Raw genomic sequence first — 25,263 nt, forward strand, 5'->3', positions numbered from 1 at the left:
CCTACTGGCACAATTTCCCCTGATCGCAGACGCAACGCATCTGGACATGCTCGTCTGCAAGGGGCCTTATATCTTATGTCTGTGGAGGCTAAAATCCTGGTTTTGGCTCACAATCACTAAAGGAAAATCACTGACCAAAACACTGACGCGTGAATGGGGCTTTAGGTGTATAGCCAATACTTTTTCTATTTCAAGCTATGAATAAACATTAAACAATATAACTGGAAAATGTTTAAATGCAGAAATTTAATCAAAGAAGCATATTATATATTACAGAAATGTTGCAGATTTGGATGTATGAAAAAACAAAAAAAAACAAAAACAATAGATATTTATGGATCAGTCATTAAAAATTGGAGCAGTAATGGGACTTGCAAATAGACAATAGCAGTTACATTGTAAAATGCCGCGTGTAATCGTATTCTATAGTGGGAATGACAGCTTGTACAAATTTTAGAAAAATGAGAAGGTACCTAGTAAGATCACGTTAAGGAACATAATGTGTAGAAAATGTATTACTTACACTGTCCGTTACATGCATTCACACAAAGCTTAAATATAAGATGTATGAAGATTTTTAACCGCATCAATAAAAAGGGTTTCCTGCTTAGACGTGGAGCTGGATGTTTTTTCTTCCAAGCTTAAAGATGGTTCTCAAACAGGGCAAGGAATAAAACACTTAGGGGGTCATTTATTAAAACTGGTGCTTTAGATGCAAGTCTTAATAACCCCTGCGCTAGCGGTGGAGCCGCTTAAAAAGGTATGTAGAAGCGCCGGCATCTACATAACTCTGGCGCATCCACTGCTGGTCTAAATATATACCAGCTCCCTTGCTGGTATAACTATAGAACATTTTCTACACCTAAAACAGGTGTAAAAAATGATAAATGACACGGGCCTGGCAGCCCACCCCCTTGTTTAGGCCTGTCACAGATTGCTGCGCAGATAACCATTACACCACAATCTGAGACAGATATACACCAGAAAACTGGCATATATTAGTTAGTAAATTACTCCCTTAAAAAATATTATGCAAACAGTACATTTATAAATTCTATAAAACTCTTAACCATCCCCATTATTCTTCCAGTTGGACAGGGAACACTCTGTTCTTCTGGTAAATCCCACCTACCTTCTAAAACACTTATCTTTTAGTTTCTTCATCAGTCACATTCTCACTAGTTACTCAGAAAGATCCTGGTTAGTAATATGTGATGATTCACAACACATCCAAAAATAAAGGCGTAGTAATATCTGTGCCTACATAATTATTCCCAGAAGGTAACCCCGTCAGCAGTACAGGACACTATGCACCAGATCAGAACCACACTTAGACAATGTGAGATGCAGGTCGGGTGTGCTCTACATTGGAGTATACCATGTACACATTGTGCTTTTTATGAATGTTTCTTGGCATTGTCCTGTGAATTTTAATTGGTCTTACATAATTAATATGGTTGAAACAAAAAATAAATAAAAAAAACACAAGTCCATTTAATTCAAACAAGGGATGGGTGGGGGATGTGAATTTCAGAAAAAGGGAGAGAGACCCAGACTTCTACAAATTTTCATAAGCATTAGTGTTATTAAGTTGTAGGAAATTATCAAAGCCTGCCGTGACCACCTGCTGATGTAGACTATTCCACAGATTTACAGCCCAAACAGTAAAGAAGCCTTGACGCCTCTGGAGACTGAACTTTTTCTTCTCCAGATGCAGGCAGCTTTTCGCCATATTTTTGTATGGCCCATTTATATACTTGTATAGGTTAATCATGTCCCCCCTTAAAAGCCTCTTCTCAAGACTAAATCAATTGAATTCTATTAATCTTTCCTCATAACTAAGAGCCTCCATGCCCCTTATCAGTTTAGTTGCTCTGCTCTGTACTGTTGCCAGCTCCAGGGCATCCTCTTTCTATGGACTGGTGCCCAGAACTGAACTGCATATTCCACTGGTCTTGGATGTATGGTATATGATTACTGGGATCTCACCCTTTGTGGATCTTTTCATGTACCAGCGTTTTCTTGTGTAATAAACAGTATATGTGTTTTTTTTCAATGTACTTAAGACAAAACGTTTGAGCTTCGACTCCCGTGGTAAAAAAATTAATAAAAATAAAAATAAAAAAATTCGGAAGTTTATTGAGAGATAGAGACAGTGCTATCAATGTCTAGCAATTCCAGGGAGAGACCTGGAGGCAGTACTATTTTCTGCCTACAGCTTTTACAGGAAAGCATTAACAGTGATATTGGGGCAGTCTTCTGGTTGCTGCTATTCTTTCTGAATACCATACCATGAATTGTCATTCATTGCTCTTAAAGAGGAACTGTCACCCCAATGCAGAGCAATCTGAAATCCCCATGCTATAGAGCAGGAGAAACGGAGCAGATTGATATACAGCTTTGTGGGAAAGTTCAGTAAAACTTGTAATTTATATCTCTGTTTCTTCCACCTCCTGTGAAGAGCTATTGGAACAGAAGGGAGGCGTCATCAGTGACTGACAGCACTGTTTGTATAAGTGTGTATAGAGATACCTGTCAGTTATGGATAACCCTTTCCTCCTGTACCGACAGCTGTTCACAGGAGGTGGAAGAAGCAGAGATAAATGTACAGTATAAAATATTAGTTTTTACTGATCTTTTCCCATAAAACTATTTCAATCTGCTCTGCTCCTCCTAATCTAAAACATGGTGCTTTCAGATTGCATTTCATTTTGTAGGACCTCTTTAAGTGACAGACAATAAAAATCTAACACCCCAATTGTCATAAGTTTGAATCTGGATAGAAAATCACAGGGATTTTCTATCAAGGAGCAGATCTAAAGGGAGGGGATGGGGTGAGGTGAGAGGGTTCATATAGGAAGTATGGCCCCATGACGAGGTGGATGCATGCAAATAAAACCATGCCGACATGCATGATAATGGCCATATGGTTTTGTGGGGTTTCTGCCATATTATGGGCAAAATTGTTAAGTCACTTAAACTTTTTGAAAACACCACCCACCACATGTGGCCAAGCTTATCAGAGCATGTGCATTAAGTGCCATACACAATAGGTTCGATAGCAATGAGGGATATTATAAACTCCCTGAGTTACATTATATACACTCACTTCAGACATCATACAGTTGTGTCTCAGCTGCTGCAGAACATGATCATATACATCTAAGACGCTGCAGGATCATTACGTTTTTATCATCTACAGTTGGAGATCTACACAGCATCAGTGTGATGCAGAAAGGCAGTGCCATGTACAGTACTGCATACAATAGGAATAAAGGATACATGTGAACCCCCAACTCTCCTCCACCTTCTGCAACTGTCTCAATTATTTTCTTCATAACTTCTGCATGCCTAAAAAAATAAAACAAAAAACATTTTTGTTAGGCGTTGTGTAACAAAGTGTTTTCACAATCACTCTTCATATTCTTAACTTCTTGAACTTGAGTCATTACTGAGCAATGACCGGTGGGAAAGGTTTCCTATTTAGAAACACACTGCAGGTCACAAGCTACTAATAAGAACCCCCCCCCCCCATTTGTGCATCACACAACTGAACAAAGCTTTAATGACTTATTCAAAGTTGGTCAAATAAAATAAAAAACACTTTGGTACTGCCCAGATTTCTGCACGGTTGATAATAAAATGTGGTTTGATTGTTATGCAAATCAAACCCAATCTAAGTATGCACAAACCGTTGTACCATTCATGTCTTATTGATCATCTGTACAGTGGATACATATTCACACTGCAAGGAGAAAAAGGTAAGTAATAACTTCTCCAAGAGCTAATTGGCAAAAAGTGTTTCAATTAGGGCTCATACACATGACTGTTGGATGTTTTGCGGATCTGCAAAACACAGATACCAGCCGTGTAGATTACACATTTTGTAGAACGGAACAGCCAGCCCCTAATAGAACAGTCCTATCCTTGTCCGTAATGCGGACAATAAGACAGGTTCTATTTTTTGAGGAACATGGAATGTACACGGAGTAATTTCTTTGTTTTGCGGCCCTATTGAAGTGATTAGTTCCGTATTTGGGCTGCAAAAAAAAAAAATTTATTAAAACAAAAACAGAACAGACACAGCAAAGAAAATTATATATATGTTCGTGTGCACGAGTCCTTAAAAAGGGGTTCTCCGGGAATTAAGAAAATGAAAATACCTAAATATTACTTTATTATAAATATATTCCCAAATACCTTTCATTAGCTATATTGGTTCAATTTGTCTAGGCTCCCTCATTAGGAGAAAAAAATATAATGGGCGCCATCCTATTAGTACACACTAAACCTGTCCTAATCACACAGGAGAACAAGTTACTCACAACACTGAGCTAAAGAACGGCCTCATCCTCCTCTCTGCTCGTCAGGGATTATGATCCTGAATACAGCTGAATCTCTGAAGGAAAGAAGCTCATTAGGAGACATGAAGTACAGAGAGGACGGAGAAGGCAGACTGTGGTAATGGAGACTGCATACAAATGCTGCTCATTACTCATATCTCCACCATCCTCTCTATACTTCATGTCTCCTCTTCAACTCCATTCCTACAGAGATTCAGCTGAAGCTCATTAAAAACTGTATTCAGGATCATAACCCCTGACAAGTAGATCAGAGAGGAGGATGAGGCAGCTCTTTATCTCAGTGCTATGAAGTTACTTGTTCTCCTGTGTGATTGGGACAGGTTTTTTGTGTACTAATAGGACGGCAGCCATTTTATTTCTCCTAATGATTATACAAATGAAAGGTATTGGTGAATACATTTATAATAAAGTATTATTTAAGTATTTTCATTTTCTTAATTCACGAAGAACCCCTTTAAGGAGATAGGATTGGAACAGTAGGTGTCAGTGGTGGTTTGGCTGTTAACTAAAAGGCACATGAAGCCTGGTTACTCACAGACTTGATCTGCCAGAACTGAGAAGTGTTACTGAGATGCATGCAGCTTGAAATGGCTACAAAAGCATTGCTAAAGATCTGGGTGTACATCAATGAATGGTTAAACAATGGAGAAAATGCAGGACTGTTGCTACACTCCTTAGGGGTGGGTATCTTGTTAAGACCACTCCAAGAGCACAACGAACAATTCTGAAAGATGCGAGAAAGAATCCAATGGTAACAGCAAAAGACCTACAGAAAACTGCAAGCTGCAAAACCCATTGTTCACGTGTCCACTATAAGAAAAACACTGAATAAGAATGGCGTTCATGGAAGGATACCACAGAAGTTCTATAGACAGAATAAAAAAGGGAACTTTAATAATTATTATTTTTTTTATCAGAGATGCACAATGCTATGTTTGGTCAACAAAGAACACCCCGCGCCAACACCAAAACATACTGAGATGCATGGTGGAGGAAGCATCGCAGTTTGGGGCTGCTTGGCTGCCTCAGAGCCTGGGTGTCTTACGATAATGGGGAGAACAATTAATTTTACAGTGTATCAAGCATTTTACAGGAGAATGTCAGGGCATGAGAGTGAACATTAGTAGCCCCTCTTTGTGTAGGTGACAAGCAGCCATAACATCCGCATTGCCACTGCTGGATGTGTGTGGTGAGAAGAGAGAGCTTCTGGACTACCACACAGTTCAAACCATTAAGCCTTATACGATGCCATCCAATGAAGTACCTGCATGGATGTACTGAACACATGGCTGGTGGTGGCAGATTAGGGTGATTTTCAATGGTCACAGTTTTCTTCACATGATCTTGGCTAATGTCTTCATACATATTTTCAACGGTCAACGGCTGACGTTGCTGGAAGTTCAGAGCCATAAAGATATTAATTAGATCATACAAAATAAATACACTCAGCAATAATTAGAATATGCAAGAAGAAAGCAATATGAGCTCCATTCTGAAATATAACCAATGCTGGCCTATTTATGCCATAAACGAGGGGAGCAGCTGAGGGCATGGGCTTGTGCCCAATTAGATGGTAGGGGTGCTGGTCTAGTCTCAGTGCCCCCTGCCGCTATTTCGCTATGCCGCTGCTCCGTCCCCATTGACTATAACGGGGGCAGTTCTCCGGCGCAGCACAGCAGTTCGCGGCGAGAGGCCGTCGGACTAAAATGTCGGACATGCAGTACTTTCAGTCCGGCAGCCTTTCGCCGTGCTGCGCCGGAGCTCCGCCCCTGTCCCCATTATAGTCAATGGGGACGGAGCGGCGGTCCGGCAGCACAGCAAAATAGCGGCAGGATGAATCCGACAGGGTGAACAGCCTGTCGGATCCGTCCTGCCGCTAGTGTGAAAGTAGCCTTACGTACAAAGAACAAAAAAGTAACTCAGACAACCCCTTTAAAGGGGTGTTCCAAGATATATATATATATATTTTTTTACTGATGTACTATCCTCTGAATAGGTCATAAGTATCTGATTGCTGGGGGAATTTTGTACTGGCACACATTATCGTGGGCACTAAGAGGAGGTACTTTTTGTACTGGCACACACTATATGGGTTATGTCTGGATATTATTTGTACTGGCATACATTATAAGGGGGCATTTTTACTACTAGTGCACATTATAAGGGAGTATTTTTGTACTGTCACATTATAAAGGGGGCATTTTTCTGCTGTCACACCTTAAAGGGAGTCTTTCACCTAAAATGACCATTATACACCACAAACATGATGATATCCATTACATTCCCCATATTATAATCTTACCTTTCATATTGCTGTCCGTCGCCTATTCTCTCTTAAAAACACTTTTATTCCATATGCTAATCAGGTTCTGAAGGTGCCCATGGGCGGCGTTTATGCGGCCGGTGCCCAGGCTCCACGGCGCTGTTCAAATCAAACCCCTCCCCTTTCACCCCTCTGGCCCGCCCTCGGTTCTTCAGATACCATCCTCCAGTCAGTGACAAATCCGGCGCCTGCGCACTCCATTACTCACTAGGGCAGAGGCAGCAGAGCGTTGCGCATGCGCCGGCCCGTACATCCCGATATTTTGGCAGTTTACTTCCGCCGGCTAGATCGGGATGTATGGGCCGGCGCATGCGGATTAAACGCTCTGCTGCCTCTGCCCTAGTGAGTAATGGAGTGCGCAGGCGCCGGATTTGTCACTGACTGGAGGATGGTATCTGAAGAACCGAGGGCGGGCCAGAGGGGTGAAAGGGGAGGGGTTTGATTTGAACAGCGCCGTGGAGCCTGGGCACCGGCCGCATAAACGCCGCCCATGGGCACCTTCAGAACCTGATTAGCATATGGAATAAAAGTGTTTTTAAGAGAGAATAGGCGACGGACAGCAATATGAAAGGTAAGATTATAATATGGGGAATGTAATGGATATCATCATGTTTGTGGTGTATAATGGTCATTTTAGGTGAAAGACTCCCTTTAAGGAAAAATAATACTACTGGGGGGCATTATGGTGAGCTTTATTACTACTGGGGGACTATGGAGAACATGATTACTAGTATGGACATTACTACTATTGGGGGCACTTTAGAGGCACTATTACTACCAAGTACACTCTGGCAAATTATTATTACTATTGCTGGAACTTTTGGGAGCATTTTTACTGTAGGGGGCACTGGCACAGTATTAGCTTGGCACAATTATTTTTGGAGGACATATGTTTGCTATACTATTAGGCCTCTTTCACACAGGCGAGATTTCCGCGCGGGTGCAATGCGTGAGGTGAACGCATTGCACCTGCACTGAATCCGGACCAGTTCATTTCTATGGGGCTGTGCACATGAGCGGTGATTTTCACGCATCACTTATATTGTGCGTTTTTCATGCAACGCAGGCCCCATAGAAGTGAATGGGGCTGCGTGACAATCGCAACCAAGTGTGGATGCGGTGCGATTTTCACGCATGGTTGCAAGGAGATGATCGGGATGGGGACCCGATCATTATTATTTTCCCTTATAACATGGTGATGGATCATGTGATGAGCGCAGTGACGCCCCCACAGGTCCTTTTCCTCCCAGGTCTTCAAAGAAGAAGACAGAAGAGAAGTCAGGCTGCGCGAACAAGTGGATGAGGCGAGTTAAATTATTTATTTTTTAACCCCTCCAGCGCTATTGTACTAAGCATTCTGTATTAAGAATGCTATTATTTTCCCTTATAACCATGTTATAAGGGAAAATAAAATCTACACAACACCTAACCCAAATCCGAACTTCTGTGAAGAAGTCTAGGAAAACATGCAGATTTTTTTCACGCGCATGCAAAATGCATTAAATCACGCATTTTCCCGCAACGGCTGTGTGAACCCAGCCTTAGCGCCAGGGATAATATTTGCATGGTGAAGTTATTTTTTAGGATACCCAATAATTATTGAAGGGGGTGCCATCTGCCTGGTACTAGTATTTTCTTGGTGGAAATGTTTCTGCAGTATAGTATTGGGGAGCACAGCATTGGGGTGGCAGGAAGTGCTGTTGAGAAGGTGGGAAGATGATGGAAAAGTAGGACGCTAAGATGTCTGTCAAACACTGCAGAGAGAAGAGATGGCTGAAAGAAATCATGGTGGTATGGTACGAATAGAGAAGATGAGGAAAGATAACATCTACATTAGAGCAGACCGCACTGGATGTAAGAGGTATGTGGTGCTATATTATCCTGTATGTTTTGTAGTGCTGTATGTAATGTTAGGAGAGAATTTGGCAGAGGAGGGGTGGGTGGTGGAAGGCTAGTTGCACCACTAAGTATACTCACGACTCAAATACTGGTCCTGGGTAGCCTAGTACCAAGTACCTTGCCCTGTTTGAAGTCATTAAGATCACTTGATTCTCGTATTCTAATATAGAGTCAAACTGAAACTGATCCATGGAAAAATTGCTATCTTGATTTTATGCTGTAGTCTGGGGTCACGTGTCCAATGTCCAGACAGCTCTGATAAAATGGACATCCAAAATGTTATTTTTTTAAATTTTTTTAAGTATGCAATTCTTTCCCATGTAGTTGCCCTCAAATTTTTAATAATAGTTAAGTACTTATTTACAGGTACTTTAAGGGTACAGCCTCATGTTAAGGTTTCCTGATAAAGTTCTGGAAGCAAAAGTCAGGATATCTGTCCTTAAAAGGGTTTTCGGGTAATGATTATTTTTTAGCACATGACCACAGCATGCCCTCTGAAACAGAAGATTCATAGTAACCTGCTGAACGCTGCTGCGGTCCCTTGCACTGCCTCAAATGTCCCCATCTCCTGATCCGCGTGCTGTTTATATACGGCTGGGCATGGTCACATGCACTGCTGAAACCACTAACTGGCTCCAGCTGTGTTATGGCCACAAGCAGAATGTCACCACTGAAGCCAGTCATTGGCTGGAGCATGCCCACGGTCACCGCAACGGCAGTGTGGAGTACAGAAGCAACATGGAGCATGCAAGTACGAATTTTCAGTTTTAGGAATGCTATGGGCACCTGCTAAAAAAAAAAAAAAAAAAAAAAAAAAAAAAAAAAAGGATTACCGGAAAACCCTATTAACCCTTCAAATTTTCCATGTTTGTGTTTTTTACTTCCCAAAACCATAACCTTTTTATTTTTTCATTCAGCTATCTGTAGGGGAGCTTGTTTTTTGCTGGGCAAGTTGTACATTCTAAGGGCACCATTTATTATTAGGATATAATGTAATGGGAAGCTGAAAATAAATTGCAATTCCACCACAGTTTAATGGACTTAGTTTTTGCAGTAAAACTGACCTATTACTTTATTCTCTGTGTCAGTACGATCACAACGATACCAGATTTATATAGATTTTCTTGCGTTTTTGGCTACTTTCACACTTGCGTTAATTCCATTTTTTGAGATCCGGCAGAGGATCTCATTGCTGCAGTTAACAGATCCGTTTTGGCAGTGTTCGAGAAGAGGTTAATGCTTTCTATCCCTTTATGATCAGATTTTGATTCTGGCCTACAAAGCTTCATTAGAAAACCTAACTGTGTCTGTACCCTTTAATGAAACGATGGAATACTACCCTAAATACAGGCCAAAAGGTCAGTTAAGAGCGTACTTCCCACTCATACAGATATTACAAAGCAGTGTCATTAAACACAAAGCAAACGTTGTCACAGTTACACAGTCCCCTGAAATCTTGTCCCCAAGTATTGATTGATGTACACCTCCGCATGGACGTGCTGCTCCACAAGCTAGCGGGCAGAAGCTGCACGTCCCAAACTGATGCAATGAGAAGGGGCATTACCACTTGAGCAACTCTGTTGTGCAACCTTTGAAACACGTCAAGAAGAGCAGTTCTTTAAAGAGGAACTTCTTTATTTTTAGAGACCACAGTTCAAAGGATGCAGATAGTATGGAGAAGTCGAAGTTAAACCAAGATCCCTTTTAACCGCTTCACGACCACACCATGTAAATTGGGCTGGTGCCTGCAACCTGTAAATTTACATGGTAAGATGATGGCACAGAGTTTGGCAGCGCCATAGGCACAATACTCCGTTCTCTGCCACGGAAAACCCTGAGGACAGCGCTCATATTGAGTGTTGTGTTCCTGAATGCACAAGCATTGCCAGCTCTTAGCGACTAAACGCTTAGTGAAACACTCCAATAACAAATTTAAAATTATTAAAGAGGTTTTCTGGGATTTACATATTGATGACCTAGCCTCAAGAAAGGTCATTAATAGGAGATCGGCAGTGTCCAACTCCCAGCACCACCGCTGGTTAGCCGTTTGAGGAGACCACAGTGCTCCTCGCAGCTTGGCCACTGTGCTTGGTATCGCAGCTCAGCCCTATTCACTTGAATAGGGCTGAGCTGTGTCTAGGTCATGTGACCAATGAACGTGACGTTACATAGCCTAGGAAGATGCCTAAACACTCAAGGAGCGCCATGGCATCTTTGTACAACTGATCGGCGCGGGTGCCTGGAGTCAGACCCCTGCTGATCTCCTGAGGAACGGCCATCAATATCTAAATCCCACAAAATCCCTTTAAGTACATACCTCGTCATACCCGAATAACCAAAGTCTTGGTGTCTGGTAATACTTGTCATATGTAATGTAAAGGTCGTAAGTCCTAGTCTGTAAGATGGCATCTTCAGAACCTTCAGCTTTTGGTTTGCTTGCTTCTACGATTTTGGCAGTGTCCACAGTTGCCTAGTTTAACATAAAAATATCATGAACATAAGGCAATATTCTAAAATACCCTAAAATCTTTCATTATTAGTATAAAAGTCCAAAACACAAACATTGGATTCTCCACATAGAAGCGTAAAGGTGTTAGGTCGATAGTGAGGAGATTACCAATTTTTGCAGTGCTAATGATGAAGTCACAGCACGGGGAAAAAAAAAAAGTTCCAAAATAGTTATTGTTTTAAAGGGGTTGTCCCATTACAACTTATCTCCAATCCAAAAGGATAGGTGCCTGATCGGTATGGGACCAACTGCTGGGGCCCCCGCAAATCATGAGGGCCAATGCTCATTTCAATGGAACAACTCTATGGTAGGTCCGTATAGCTGAATGGAGTGGCAAACGCTCATGCATGTCGGCCACTCCATTCAAATTGGGAGCACAGACCCCAGCCAATCAAACACTTATCACCTATTCTGTGTATACGGAATAAACTGTCCTAGATGAACAACCCCTGTAATTATACAGGGAAATCCTGACTAAGGCTCCATTAACACGTCCGTGGTGTGTTGCGGACCCGCAAATTGCTGATCCGCAACACACCCGCCCGGCACCCCTATAGAAATGCCTATTCATGTCCACAGACGTGGACAAGAATAGGACAGGTTCTATCTTTTGCGGAGCTGCGGACCCGAAGATCAGAGCCGCGTTCCGCAGATGCGGACAGCACGCTGTGCTGTCTGCATCCATTCCATCCCTATAGAAAATGAACGGGTCCGCACCCGTTACGCAAAATTGCGGAACGGATGCGGACCCATTTGCAGACGTGTGAATGGAGCCTAAAAGGAGTATTTCTATCTCAGTCATTCATGGTTGAATTTGGAATACCCGTCCTATGTGGTCAGGATTACAGAGACTGCCAAATGGGCTGTGTGACACATGGGAGCTATGTTTTTTTTTTTTTAAACGTACCTCTCTATGCAATACCCTTTCTGTAGCTCCTATTCACTTGCATGGGAGTTACAGAAAAAGGATAGCACAGTCCGCCTGGCTGTCTCTAACTCCAACTGCATGAGACGGGTATGTCGATGTCCACCAGGAAAGACAGAGCCAAGACCAATTTAAGATAAATGGGACATAATGTCAGGAAACAATGTAGATCACAAAAAGGGCTTTGAATAAGGTAGATTTTTTTTATTTTTTTTTACTTCCATAGTTTTCGTTTTTTTATTATTATTATTTTTTACATTTATTTTTGGAAGACGGGCAAATGGCCCTTGTATAGGACGTAGCAACACATTATCTTGAGTAAAGTTAAACTCAACAGCTCTGGCACATGCCACGCCACAGCTCATGCAGTGTATTTTAGGGGTTTCTACAGTCCCCCATACACATTAGATTCATCTTGCACAAGGACCCAATTGGAAGACACTGTTAGGCATCTTCTCAGGAAATATATCCTTAGCTACGCGGGAGGGAGGATCTGATCCTTGACAGCGCAAGATTCACACTTTTCATCATGACCATTCACAATGCAAGTAAAAACAAAGCTAACAGAGAACATACCCAGGATGGACTCACTGAATATACTGTATAGCACTTACATCGTCATTATCTAGCAGCCCGCTTTCTTCATATTCTGGAAAAATAAAAATATATGTATATACATATACTCTTCCTATCTTACACACCTGTGGAGCACAATTTTAAATCCTTTAAGGGGTTGTCGGCTTTCTACATAAACTTCAGAATTAGCATACACCAAATGTGTAATGGCATAAGAATCCGCTAATGTGCTTCCAGACTTGCCTCCCGGGATGGTGGCTGTGTCTTCTACTGTGCAGGAGCTGAACGTGTTCAGCGCAGATGCAGGGCATCCATTGCTTCCTTGGACATTCTGGATCGTGATCAGCGCCTGCGCAGAAGACACAGCCACTGCTGTAGGGAAAAGCTATGGATGCCGTGGCTTCTTTATATCAGCACTTATGGGCATAGCGGTAAGGGTAGATTTCCATGCATGGTAAACCCGGATGCAATGTAGTGGATCCTTATGTCATTAGTTCACAACACGGCACTCAAATACACATATATATTTAGTTAATCAAAAGGACAATCTGCATTCTCAGAGTAGCAAAAAATAAATAAAAAATACAGGTGAAAATACAGAGTGCAAACGTATGTACTGCAGCTTCCCTGAGGGAGCAATGTGTGGGTCAGGGTTGGGGTGGCGCTACTGTGCGGGTCCATCTTTACCTTTCCGTTTCTGGATGCTCATATACTGTCATTTTTTCCCTCTATTATATCATAGAGTCTCATGATCTAGTTTTCATTAGTTATTTGCAGATGGCTTGTCAGGGACAGGTCCTTCTGTCATCAATCACTACAATAAGAACTGATCAGTTTAGGGAGAGCCAGAGGCCCGACGTCCGTTTCGCTGGTGCTCCCCCACTTGTTCATTTGTTTTTGGGGGAGCCCTAGTTCTACATTCCAACACTCCTTGCATTGTATTACTGTTATTATTGTCTTTTATATTGATTAATAAAGATGTTTTTGTACTTTTATGTGTGGCGTTAGACTATTTTTGGGGTGTTTTGATATGATCCCACACTTGCTATATTACCTTGTGTATCTGTGGATATTCACCTTTTACCACCAAACGAAGTGTGAACAAATTTCATAAGCGGAAATTCGCTCAACTCTACTGATGACCTATCCTCGGGATAGGTCACCAAAATCAGATTGGCGGGGGGCCGACACCCAGCACCCCCGCCGATCAGCTGTTTGAGGAGGCCTCCTCGCAGCTTACCAAGCACCGTGCCATCCATTGGATTGTGGCTGTTCTCGGTATTACACTCAGACCCATTCACTTGAATGGGACTGAGCTAATCCTGTGACCAATCAACGTAACGTCACTGGCCTAGGAAAAGGCTGCGGTCTTATCAGACAGCTGATTGGGAGTGTCGTACCCCGTCCAGTTTGATATTGTTGGGTATCCTCAGGATAGGCCATCGATATTTAAATCCTGGAGAACCCCTTTGAAGTGACAATTCAAATTAATATACGGCAAATTTTACATTTTGGGTGGAAATCCTCTTTAAGGAGGAACAGAAAAGTAATACATGCATTAGCCCACAGGATACAGAACACTTATTAAAAGAATTGTATGCACATTGTCCATGAATTTAAAGGATTGGCCAAGTTTCACCTTCCATATCTGCTGCTTCCCCCTCATCGTCGTCATCATCATCCTCATCGCAAGCTGCACGGCTGGTCGCTTTGCCAGAATCCTGGCATGGATAAAATTACATAAAATAAGGTTAAAAGACCAATACAGCAAACCACAAAATATAAAAATAACAGCTATGTATAATCCGTATGAATATTATTCCTATCACAGGGGAATATTAAAGGGATATTACTGTGCGATCATTTTAAATAAAAATCGGGGTCGGAGAGGGTGAAAAATAAATAAAATTAAGTCCCCTGCCACAGCTGATTGGCTGTGGCTCTGATTCATACTGGTCCGCTCTACTTCCTTTTCTTGGTCTTGACATATGGAAACACTTGGCCTGACCACTCAGGCAGGTCTTGGCTGCGGACAAGGATAGGCCAAGGGGGCAGGTCAAGCGTTTCCTCTGTACTTAACCAGGGAAGAGGAACTGGAGAGCAGCGGTGGGGGATTGGCAAGAGAAGTACTCACAGTTTATTATAATAAAAGGTGTGCACATAGATACATGAAAGGCAAAACCGCCAGCTACACTATATAATAAAGCGCATGTACCAAAACAGTATATAATGCAAAGATGCAAACCCTGCAAGAAGCTGCTCATTAAAAGGGGTTGTTATTTTTTTATTACCGGAAACTGCTGCGGGGCTGGTAAAATAAAAAAGTTGAGAACTTTCCTTACCTACACCAGCCCCCTCTGATCCAGCGCAGCTCCTTCCTCTTCCCTGGGCTGCAGCAGTGATCCCTGGCCTCAGCAGTGTAGGGCTTGTGAATAACTGCAGCACTACACACAGGACATAACCACTGCAACCAAAATGTTACCGGCTGCAGCCTCGGGAAGAGGAAGGAGAGGCAGTGCTTGAATGGAAAGGGCAGGTGAAGGTAAAGAAAGTTTTTATTAATAGGAGTTTCCAATACAAAGAACAATTTAAAAGGGTTTTCAGATAACTTTATACGGATGACCTATTCTCTGGATAGGTCATCAGTATGTGATTGGTGGGGGTCCGAGCAGGGGACCCCCGTTTATCAACTATTCGAGAAGGCACCAGCGCTCTTGCGAGCACCACAGCCTTATCTCAGTTCACCAAGCACAGCGCCGTATATTGTATAGCGGCTGTGCTTGGTATCACTCTCGGCCCCCTTCACTTCAACGTGGCTGAGCTGCGCCTAGGCCACACGATGAATGTCGTCACTGGCCTAAGACAAGCTGGGGGAAAATCAAGGGGTTATCAAAGTTAAATAAAAACTCGGGCAACCCCTGTACATGTGGTAAAATAATAAGAATCAGTAGGCATCCCCGCTTCCTCCTGCACTGGTTTCCAGTCCTCCCCGCTGCCTTGTTTTCTTGGCTGCAGTGGTGATATTCCATGCACACAGGTCACTGATGTCGCCAGGGAAGGACCAGCGTTCAAAGCTCAAAGGGCAGGGAGAAAAGGGGCGAGTAGGGAATCTTTTAACCACATTTACAAAGGCAGCCAGGATTTTTGCTTGACTTGGACAACTCCTTCAAGCATTATTTAGTAACCATTCAAATCAATGGTTACTAAATAACCATTGAGTATGCAGATAAAGGACCATCTTCTCCAGGCCTGGCTACGGTGTACTCTAAATTACACTGTAAGCCAAAATTTCACATATATTAAAAAATTCCAGTGTCGGCTTCTCATCTGCCATTTTGGGATTTCTCAGGCAGCTTTTCTAGATATGGTAGTGGGAGACTACTGCTGGATATACTTGGCATGCAGAAGGAAAGCTGGATGATGAGGGGTTTGACTACTTGAGAGATCTAACTAAGAAACCACTATAAAAAAAAAATTCAGGACAGATTCTTAGCAGTCTTTGAAAGTCCAGAATTAACATATAAATTGACTCTGTTCATTAGAATCTGTTAAGCTTACCTGTGTCTCAAGGGTATTTCTTTCACAGCCTCGGTAACACTGTTCACACCTAACAGACACAGGAGTTAAGTGATATGATAGTATTTATAGGAGCAGTATTTAGCAAAAGAGGAAATAAAATGTGAAGCTTACAAAATAGAATTTTGCTAGGAAGAAGGGCGTTAGTTGCACATCATAGGACATAAGCATCCAGGCCCTTTAATCAGTACTCAGTTAAAGCACCTTTGGCAGAGATTACAGCATCCAGTTTTCTCGAGTATGATGTCACAAGGTGTGCACACATGGATTTTGGGATTTTCTGCCATTCTTCTATGCAGATCCTCTCTCAGGTTGGATGGGGACAATCAGTGGACAGCTATTTTCAGGTCTACATAGCTCTGGCTAAGCTTGGCTGTGCGCTTAGGGTCATTGTCTTATTGGTAGGTGAGCTATTGGCTCAGTTGGAGGTCCAGAGCACTCTAGATCAGGTTCACCTCAACCTTGACCAGTCTCACTGTCTTAGCCAATGAAAAATACCTCTACACCATGATGCTGTCACCACCATGCTTCACTGTAGAGATGGTATTGGGCAAGTACTGAGCAGTGCCTGGTTTTCTCCAGAAATAAGGCTTAAAACGGAGTTCAAACTTCAGTCTAGATCAAAGAATTTTGTTTCTCACAGTCAGAGTCCTTTATGTCCTTTTCTGCACACTCCAGGTGCGCTTTCATGGGTCTTTTACTAAGAGGCTTCTTTCTGGTCGCTCTGGCATAAAGCCTAGATTGGTGGAGTTATGCAGGGATGGTTGACCTTCTGGACGTTTACTCCCATCTGCACACAATCTTTGGAGCTCAGCCAGAATAACCATTGGGTTATTGGTCACCTCTCTTACCAAGTCCCTTCTCTCATGATTACTTAGGTAGGGTGGCCAGCTCTAGGAAGACTCCTAGTTGTTCCAAACGTCTTCCATTTAAAGGGAGTCTGCCAGAGCCCAGAACCTCCCTCTTTATTTGTTCCCTGTACGTCCCGTTGCTCTATCCAGCCTGTCCCCTCCACTGCGCCGCCAGGCTTCTCCAACTCTGGCCAGCTCAGCACATTCACGCTAAGTATGGTGAGGCCGATGCCCACCATAGGACATCCAATGCACAAGCGCAGTTGATCTTGATGAAGGACAATGCTCTCCAGCTGGCCGGAGGAGGATCGGGACATCACAGTGGAGGGGGGGGGGGGGGGGGGTGGTCTGGATGGAGCAAGTAGAGGTAAAGGGAACAAGTAAAGAGGAGGGCTTGGGTTCCGGCAGAAGGCGTGCCTGGGCTCCTATAACAGTTATGCACAAAACACTCCATTGTATGGCTAGCCAGTAAAGGCCAAAAAGCAGCTCTGTCACCAGGATCAACTCTATTAAACCAGACATACTGCCTGGTAAGGCTCATCATGCCGATTAAAACACAACCATTATTTTCTTTGTATGCTAAACAGCTGCAGCGATATCTGCATTTCTATTCAAATGGGGCACCAGGAGGCAGGGCTGAATCGTTTGAGCACTGCTATGCAACACCCCCTGCGCTCTGCACACTCCCCCTTACCTTTGATTGACAGGGCTAGACATGCTGAGGGCAGGGCTGTCTCCTAGACTGTACATATCATATACTCTATGTACTATAGCTTTACCACATTGAAATCTGCTCAGAAAGCCAATATAGATATTACTGCTTTATTCACAAGCACAATATATGGTATAACTAAAGACACCAGTAATAGGTGTTGGCTTATAAGCATAGAAAAAACATGCATCTCTATTATTGGCTCACCGATTTATTTATATATTTTTTTGAAATGTCAGAAATGTTTATTTGCTAATTTTGAGCGGTTTGTTTGTTATTCTCACTTGTGAGATGGAACATTTCCCTTTTTTATTTAGTTACACAATAATTCTGCACATAGATATTCTCCAAAGAAAGCCAAAACCTCACTTTTACTTTCCTAAATATTCAGGTTTGAGGTTTATTAATATTAAACTACTACAGTCCAAAATGTTAACAATCCTGAAAAATACAACTTGCCTAATAATTGTGCACAGTATACAGACAGGGGTGTAGCTTTCCAAATCATGTACAGTTTAGGGCAGGGATGGTCAACCTGAGGCTCTCCAGCTGTTGCAAAACTACAACTCCCAGCATGCCCAGACTGCCTACAGCTAGCAGCCTACAGCAGGGCATGGTGGGAGTTGTAGTTTTACAACAGCTGGGGAGCCGCAGGTTGGCCTCTGGGCGATACATAAATTAAAAAAAAGTTTACATATTGGGTAAGTTTTACACAATGATTTCATTTTTTAACAAAAAAATAAATAAATCATGTTTTAGTGTTTCCATAGTCTGAGAGCCATAGTTTTTTCAGTTTTTGGGCAATTATCTTGGGTAGGGTATGATTTTTGAGGGATGAGATGACGGTTTGATTGGCACTATTTTGGGGTGCGTATGACACCCTTTTTAATATTTTTTTTTTTTTACGGTGTTCACCTAAGGGGTTAGCTCATTTGATATTTTTATAGAGTAAGTTATTACAGACGCGGAGATACCTAATATGTAGGGGTGCACCGAAATTCCGGCAGCCGAAAATATCGGCCGAAAATGCACCTAATCCATGTCGGCCGATATTTGTACATATCGGCAGAAAATAGCGGGGAGGGACTGGGAGGAGGAGCTGGGGGCCGGTGCGTTCACTGTGCTCCGGCCCCCAGCTCCAGTAGTTATAAAAAGTGTGCAATTAATACGGATTCTATTCATGAGGCCCCCTCTACGCACATCCTACTCACAGGGCTGTACTGGCCGGCCGGGCAGACGAGCGGCAGCGTCACCACTGACGTCATGTGCCCGGCCTACTTTCTGAATGAAGGAGGCGGCGCAGGAATGTGACGTCAGTTGTGACGCTGCCGCTCGTCTGCCCGGCCGGCCAGCATTAAGATAACAGCCCTGTGAGTAGGATGTGCGTAGAGGGGGCCTCATGAATAGAATCCGTATTAATTGCACACTGGAGCTGGGGGTCGGAGCACAGTGAACGCACCGGCCCCCAGCTCCTCCTCCCAGTCCCTCCCCTGCTATTTTCTATTAATTGTACAATGGGGGGGAATCTGTGGATGGCACTGTTATGGGGTGGGTGGGGGTGTCTGTGGATGGCACTGTTATGGGGTGGGTGGGGGTGTCTGTGGATGGCACTGTTATGGGGTGGGTGGGGGTGTCTGTGGATGGCACTGTTATGGGGTGGGTGGGGGTGTCTGTGGATGGCACTGTTATGGGGTGGATGGGGGTCTTTTAAAAGTATTTGGGCAAAAAGGCAGTTTCGGTTTCGGTCAAGGGGTATCCTGAATTTTCGGTTTCGGTTCAGAATTTTCATTTCGGTGCACCCCTACTAATATGTATACTTTTTTTTATTTATGCAAGTTTTACACAATATCAGCTTTTTTAAAACAAAACAAATAAAATAATGTTTTAGTGTCTTCATATTCTGAGCCATAGTTTTTTTTTTTTTTGGGCGATTGTCTTAGGTAGAGGTTTATTTTTTGCGGGATGAGGAGACTGTTAGATCGGTACTATTTTGGTGGGCATACGCCTTTTTGATCGCTTGCTGTTGTACTTTTTGTGATGTAAGGTGACAAAGAAATTGTTTATTTAGCACAGTTTTTAATTTTTATGGTGTTCATCTGAGGGTTTAGGTCATGTGATATGTTTATAGAGCCGGTTGATATGGACGCGGTGATACCTAATGTCAACTTTTCCCCCCCTATTTTTTACCATTTTTTATTTTTTTTTTACTTTATTTGGGGGAACTGACGTTTGTTTGTTTTTTACTTGAAACTTTAAATTTTTTGGGGGGGAAACTTTATTTTTTGTCCCACTTTGGGACTTCTACTTTTGGGGGTCTGATCCCCTTTACAATGCATTCCAATACTTCTGTATTGGAATGCATTGGCTGTATGCGTAATACAGTGTGTATTACTCCAGGGCTGTGGAGTCGGAGTCGAGGAGTCGGAGTCAATTTTGGGTACCTGGAGTCGGAGTCGGCAAAAAATGAACCGACTCCGACTCCTACTAAATTGAAATTGGAATAAAAAAATAAAAAAGAAAGTTTAAATGTCCGAATTCATAAACAGTTATAATTAATGACTTCTCTACTGTAAGAGTAAAGGCCAATGCATGCAGTGCCTCACGTAACCGCAAAACAAACGCGTTCAGTGATGTGAAGAAGCATGCTTTTCATATGCTTCACTATATGGCACGCAATGCACAATTAGGAGTGGCAATACATATACTTTCCATTGTGTTGTGTTCTGATGTTACAGGGAACACAATGCCCATGGTTTACCTAGCCTCTCACTGATAAGGGATTAAGTAAATATGTGTTTTGCAGGACTAGAGACACTTGTATAAGTGAAGGGAATGGAGGGTCAATAGTTCAAGACTGAAGCTGTAAACCATGGATGTCAAACTCGTGGCCCTCCAGATGTTGCAAAACTACAACTCCCATCATTCCCTGATAGCTGTAGTATGCCCAGGCATGATGGGAGTTGTAGTTTTGCAACAGCTGGAGGGCCACGAGTTTGACATCCCTGCTGTAAACCACTGGAAAAACTGCTGTCATTCAGCTAAGGCTATAAAACGTGTAAACTCAGAATGTTCTCTTAAACTTTAAACATGACTATGGGATTCTTCTAGGGAAATCATGTTTTAAAATAAATGTCCCTTCTTGGATCCTCCCACTGCCCTATCATCAGCAGAAGATCAGCACACAAAGGAGAAGGCAGCAGCTTCTGCCCAACTACCTCTCTGTGCTAGAAGAGCTTAGAAGAACTTCTTTCTTTCCTTCAAGGAATGAATAAAATACATTTGCATATTAAATACAGAGGAGTCGGAGTCGGAAGTACAAAAAACTGAGGAGTCGGAGCATTTATCTACCGACTCCACAGCCCTGTATTACTCATACAGCTTCCTGCCTGGGAGATCCAGGGGGCTGGATCTCACAGGCTCTTCACCGGAAGGCAGCGCCAATGCCTAAGGAAGGCATCACGCTGCCTTCCATGTCATCGAGTCCCCATTACAGCTGAACGGGGACCAGATGGCATCTCCGACCGCCCTCCGCAACTCCCGTAAACGCTGCAGGTCTGAATTGACAGGACCCCCTCGCGCAATGTCCCAGTTTGCCTGCTCAATGATTTGAGCAGGCACCCAGTGCGGTGGTGATCGGAACTACACATGACGTACTGGTACATCATGTGTCCTTAAGTACCGGTACATCATGTCGTACCAGTACGTCATATGTCCCCAACAAGTTAAAGAAACAGGTGATGCTACTATCTGAGCTCCCATTTAGAGCCACACACAGGGGCTCTAAAGTAATTAGAACTGTTGAGGCAATCCAGCTGGTTAAACACATGCATGGTCTACTTACAAGTCTTGGAGTATGTGCTGCCAAAGCAAGCACCAATATTGTCATGCAGCATCTGTCAACACTTGCATACGGAGCATTGGTAAGGAGACAAGGCCCCATCCAGCTGCTGACTGTTTCAGGTGCACTGAGGCGCGATCCTGCTGAACTCCATTAAGGAACAGCAGATCTAAGCTCCATAAACCCATAGCTGTCCATAGTGAGGTAACCACCAGCTGCATTAGCCACTCATCAGGGTTAGGAGCAAGCCAGAGGGATCCACATGAAGGGTTTACTGGCACAGCCACTTTATAGGGTAGAAATTATGAGGATGAACCCAGGCCATCAGAGAACCCACCTATAGGCTCAGACTCCGCCAGGTGGGTTCCAGGCTGCTAAGGGACCTCTTCCCGAGAGGTGTTAGCAAGGCTATTCAAGGTCTGGAAGGGGAGGCCAGACACCTTAGGCCCTAAAGGTTCTTGTAGAATCTCTTCAACCCTAGAGCAGGGAACCTCTCTGCGTCTATCCCCTGTAGGGACAGGAAAAACACTGGCGGGTGGAGGGACCTTTTCACCTCTGTTTCCTGTCCCAAGAAGGTCAAAGGGGAACAACCTCCTGTGGTGCTGTCATGAGGGATGAGCTGGAAAAAACTTGATTTTTTTTTCTTCAATTTTAGCACAAAGCCGCAACATAACAAAATGTGAAAAAGTGAAAGGGTCTGAAGACATTCTGAATGTATCATATAGCCCAGGGGTCAGCAACCTCCACACTCCAGCTGACTCCTGGACTCTATGGGAGTTCTGAGAAGATGCTATGCCAGAGGTTGCCTACCCCTGATATGGTCTGTTAAGTGAATGGGACAAAGCTGCAATACCCTGCTCTAAATGTACGGCCTTTGGCTGTATGGTGTCCAGACCAATCATATCAAATGCCAGGACAGCTCCATAAAGCTGAATACACACACTTTATAAAATGTAAAGCAATAATAAAGCACAAAATACAATTCATACAGCACACATACTAGAATACAGAAATGCCAAAATAGTTTGGATGCCTTCCTTTTACATTTGAATAGGATTCAAATATAAAGGGGTTGTCCAGCTTAAAAAAAAAAATTCGGTAGTCCCGCCCTCCTTGCCGAACATGTGGAAAGAAATATACTAAGCTGCTCCCTGACTCTTTGTTCCAGCTCACATGTGCCACTGCAACCAATGACTGGCCACGTTGGTGATCTGTCTTGGGTATCATGCTACCTGGATGACATCACCACTGAGACCTGTATTGGCTGCAGCAGCACATGTGGCCCCCATCCACCCCTGAAGTTGACAAGCACGGAACTGGACAGCGGCAAACCAAAAGAGCCGGAACCCAGAGGCACAGATCAGTATGGTTTCATCCACAGTTTGGGGGCTGCCAGAAATTGTTTTAAAGCTGGGCAACCCCTTTAAAAAAAAAAAAAAAGTATTCCGGTTGGGGGAAGTTATCCTCTATCCACAGGTAGGGTATAACCATTAGAGTGGTGGGGGTCCCCAACGATCATGAGACTGGAGACCCCGTACACCATAAAGCCCCTGTGAAAGGGACGGAGTGGCTGTTCAGAAATGCGCTCTGCCGCTCCTTCATTTCTTTTGGAGGGCTGGATATAGCCGAGTACAGCACTGTTAAAAAGGGATAACTTTCTGTAACCGGAATACCCCTTTAACATCTCATTCCTGTAATTACTGAAATACACAAAATTATTATGACAAGGGAAAAGCAGACACCTAAATCCTACAAATAAGTCATACCTGCATGATGAAATGTGTCAACCCAACCACCATCTCCATCGTCCTCTTCTATAATTGCTTCCTGTTCATCAGAGTACTCCATCTGTTTACATCTTTTGTAACAGGGCACTGAGGGGAGTAGTAGTAGTCAATGCATAGCCGCATTACAGCACTTTTTTATGCACAAGATAAAAGGTAACTCCACCACCTACTTATATCATGTAAACCACAGAACAAAGTTCTGTGCCCTTTCAGATTTTCCCTTAGAGCTCTCCCTACCTTGGCCTAGATAACTGGCACTGATGACCAGATTTTGCTCCCTGCCCTTCATGCATAAAAAGGGGTATTCCCATCACATAACATGGGGGCATATTGCTAGGATATGCCCCCATTGTCTGATGGGTGTGGGTCCCACCTCTGGGACCCGCACCTACAAGGAGAACAGAGCGGGGAGAGCTGTGTCTGGAGGACCCCAGGTGTCCTGGGGTTCGTCCACCACTAAGCGCTGCTCCCATAGAAGTGAATGGGAGCGCACCACTCATGCGCGGCGCCTGCTCCTGTCCATTTCTATGGGGCAGATGGAAATAGCCGAGCCAGCGCTTGGCTATTTTCAGCGGCCCCATTGAAATGAATGGAGGGCGGCTGTGCATGCGCAGGACACCCTCCATTCATTTCCCCGCTCCAATTTCGTTGTAGGTGCGGGTCCCAGAGGTGGGACCGGCACCTATCAGAAAATGGGGGAATATCCTAGCAATATGCCCCCATTGTATGTGATGGGAAAACCCCTTTAAACTGCCAGAACCTGTCACCTCCAAAAACTATCCCAAGCCTCCAGCAGTACCTGACAGTAGCCAGCAGCATGTTTCAAACGATAATTTTCTTCTTGAAGGCCGATGCGGCTAAAGCTCAGAAAAGATTCTTTTATCCCCTGCCGGCGCGCTTCTCTAGGCATGCTTGAAGTCAAGGGAGCAGCGAGAAGTCAAGGTAACCATGCCCTCTTCCCTGCCCCTTCGCTGTGACACAGTGAAGGGGACGTGGTTACCTTGACTTGAAGCAAGGAGGCCGCTGCCCACTTGACTTCAAGCATGTCTAGTGAAGCGCGCCGGAGGGGATAAAATAATGTTTTCTGAGCTTTAGCCGCATCGGCCCTCAAAAGAAAATTATCGTTGGAAACACGCTGCTGGCTACTGTCAGGTACTGCTGGAGGCTTGGGATGGTTTTTGGAGGCGACAGGTTACCTTTGAAGGGGTTTTCCGAGATTTTTTATTTTTTTTTACTGTTGATCTTTCCTCAGGATAGGCTATTAGTATTTGATCAGTGGGGGTCCAACAACTGGGACCCCCACCTATCAGCTGTAAGAATTGGTGGAGGTCCCAGGTGATACTGATGACCTATCCGGACAGGGCCGTCTTTAATATTGATTGGACCCTGGGCAAAAATGTACTTGGGCCCCCTGGATCCCGCCTTCCCACACCTTAGCAGGCAATCACGCCCTCCACCACAACACACACACACACACACACACACACACACACACACATCTGGTAGAGTCCAGTGAATGACTGTAAATACTTCCAGTTCTGAAGACTCCAGCGGCTCAGGATCAGTGCTCTGGGCAGCCGGGCTCAGGCTGGAAGTGGGCACCGCTCTGCAGGAAGGAGACCAGGGCTCGGCTCACCCTAGTGTTACAGTGCACCCCAGCACCCCACAGTATGCAGTATAGCACCCTATAGTATATAGCAACCCACAGTATGCAGTATAGCACCCCACACTATACAGTACCCCACAGTATATAGTAGAGCAGTATAGCACCCCACAGTATACAGCACCCCACAGTATACAGTAGAGCAGTATAGCACCTCACCGTATACAGCACCCCAAACTATACACGATACAGCACCCCACACTATACAGTACAGCAGTATAGCACTCCACAATATACAGC

At 43.7% G+C, this 25,263-nt stretch overlaps 1 protein-coding gene across 1 annotated transcript in view; it reads right to left on the bottom strand.

Annotated features, from left to right (window-relative positions):
* Positions 1–226: 226 nt before the first annotated feature.
* ATG3 (autophagy related 3) overlaps positions 227–25,263 on the bottom strand; it is a 35,599-nt gene continuing 10,562 nt past the window's right edge. Inside the window, exons 6-14 of the mRNA XM_044283584.1 lie at positions 23,340–23,447; positions 16,155–16,203; positions 15,435–15,448; positions 14,236–14,304; positions 12,635–12,669; positions 10,904–11,056; positions 5,629–5,756; positions 3,283–3,351; positions 227–473 (exon numbers count right to left, since the gene is read on the bottom strand). Of these exons, the coding sequence (XP_044139519.1) occupies positions 392–473; positions 3,283–3,351; positions 5,629–5,756; positions 10,904–11,056; positions 12,635–12,669; positions 14,236–14,304; positions 15,435–15,448; positions 16,155–16,203; positions 23,340–23,447 (707 nt within the window). The 3' untranslated portion in view covers positions 227–391. The remainder of the gene's footprint in view (positions 474–3,282; positions 3,352–5,628; positions 5,757–10,903; positions 11,057–12,634; positions 12,670–14,235; positions 14,305–15,434; positions 15,449–16,154; positions 16,204–23,339; positions 23,448–25,263) is intronic.

Source organism: Bufo gargarizans, chromosome 3, assembly GCF_014858855.1.
Source record: "Bufo gargarizans isolate SCDJY-AF-19 chromosome 3, ASM1485885v1, whole genome shotgun sequence".
In the NCBI taxonomy this organism is placed as follows: Eukaryota; Metazoa; Chordata; class Amphibia; order Anura; family Bufonidae; genus Bufo; species Bufo gargarizans.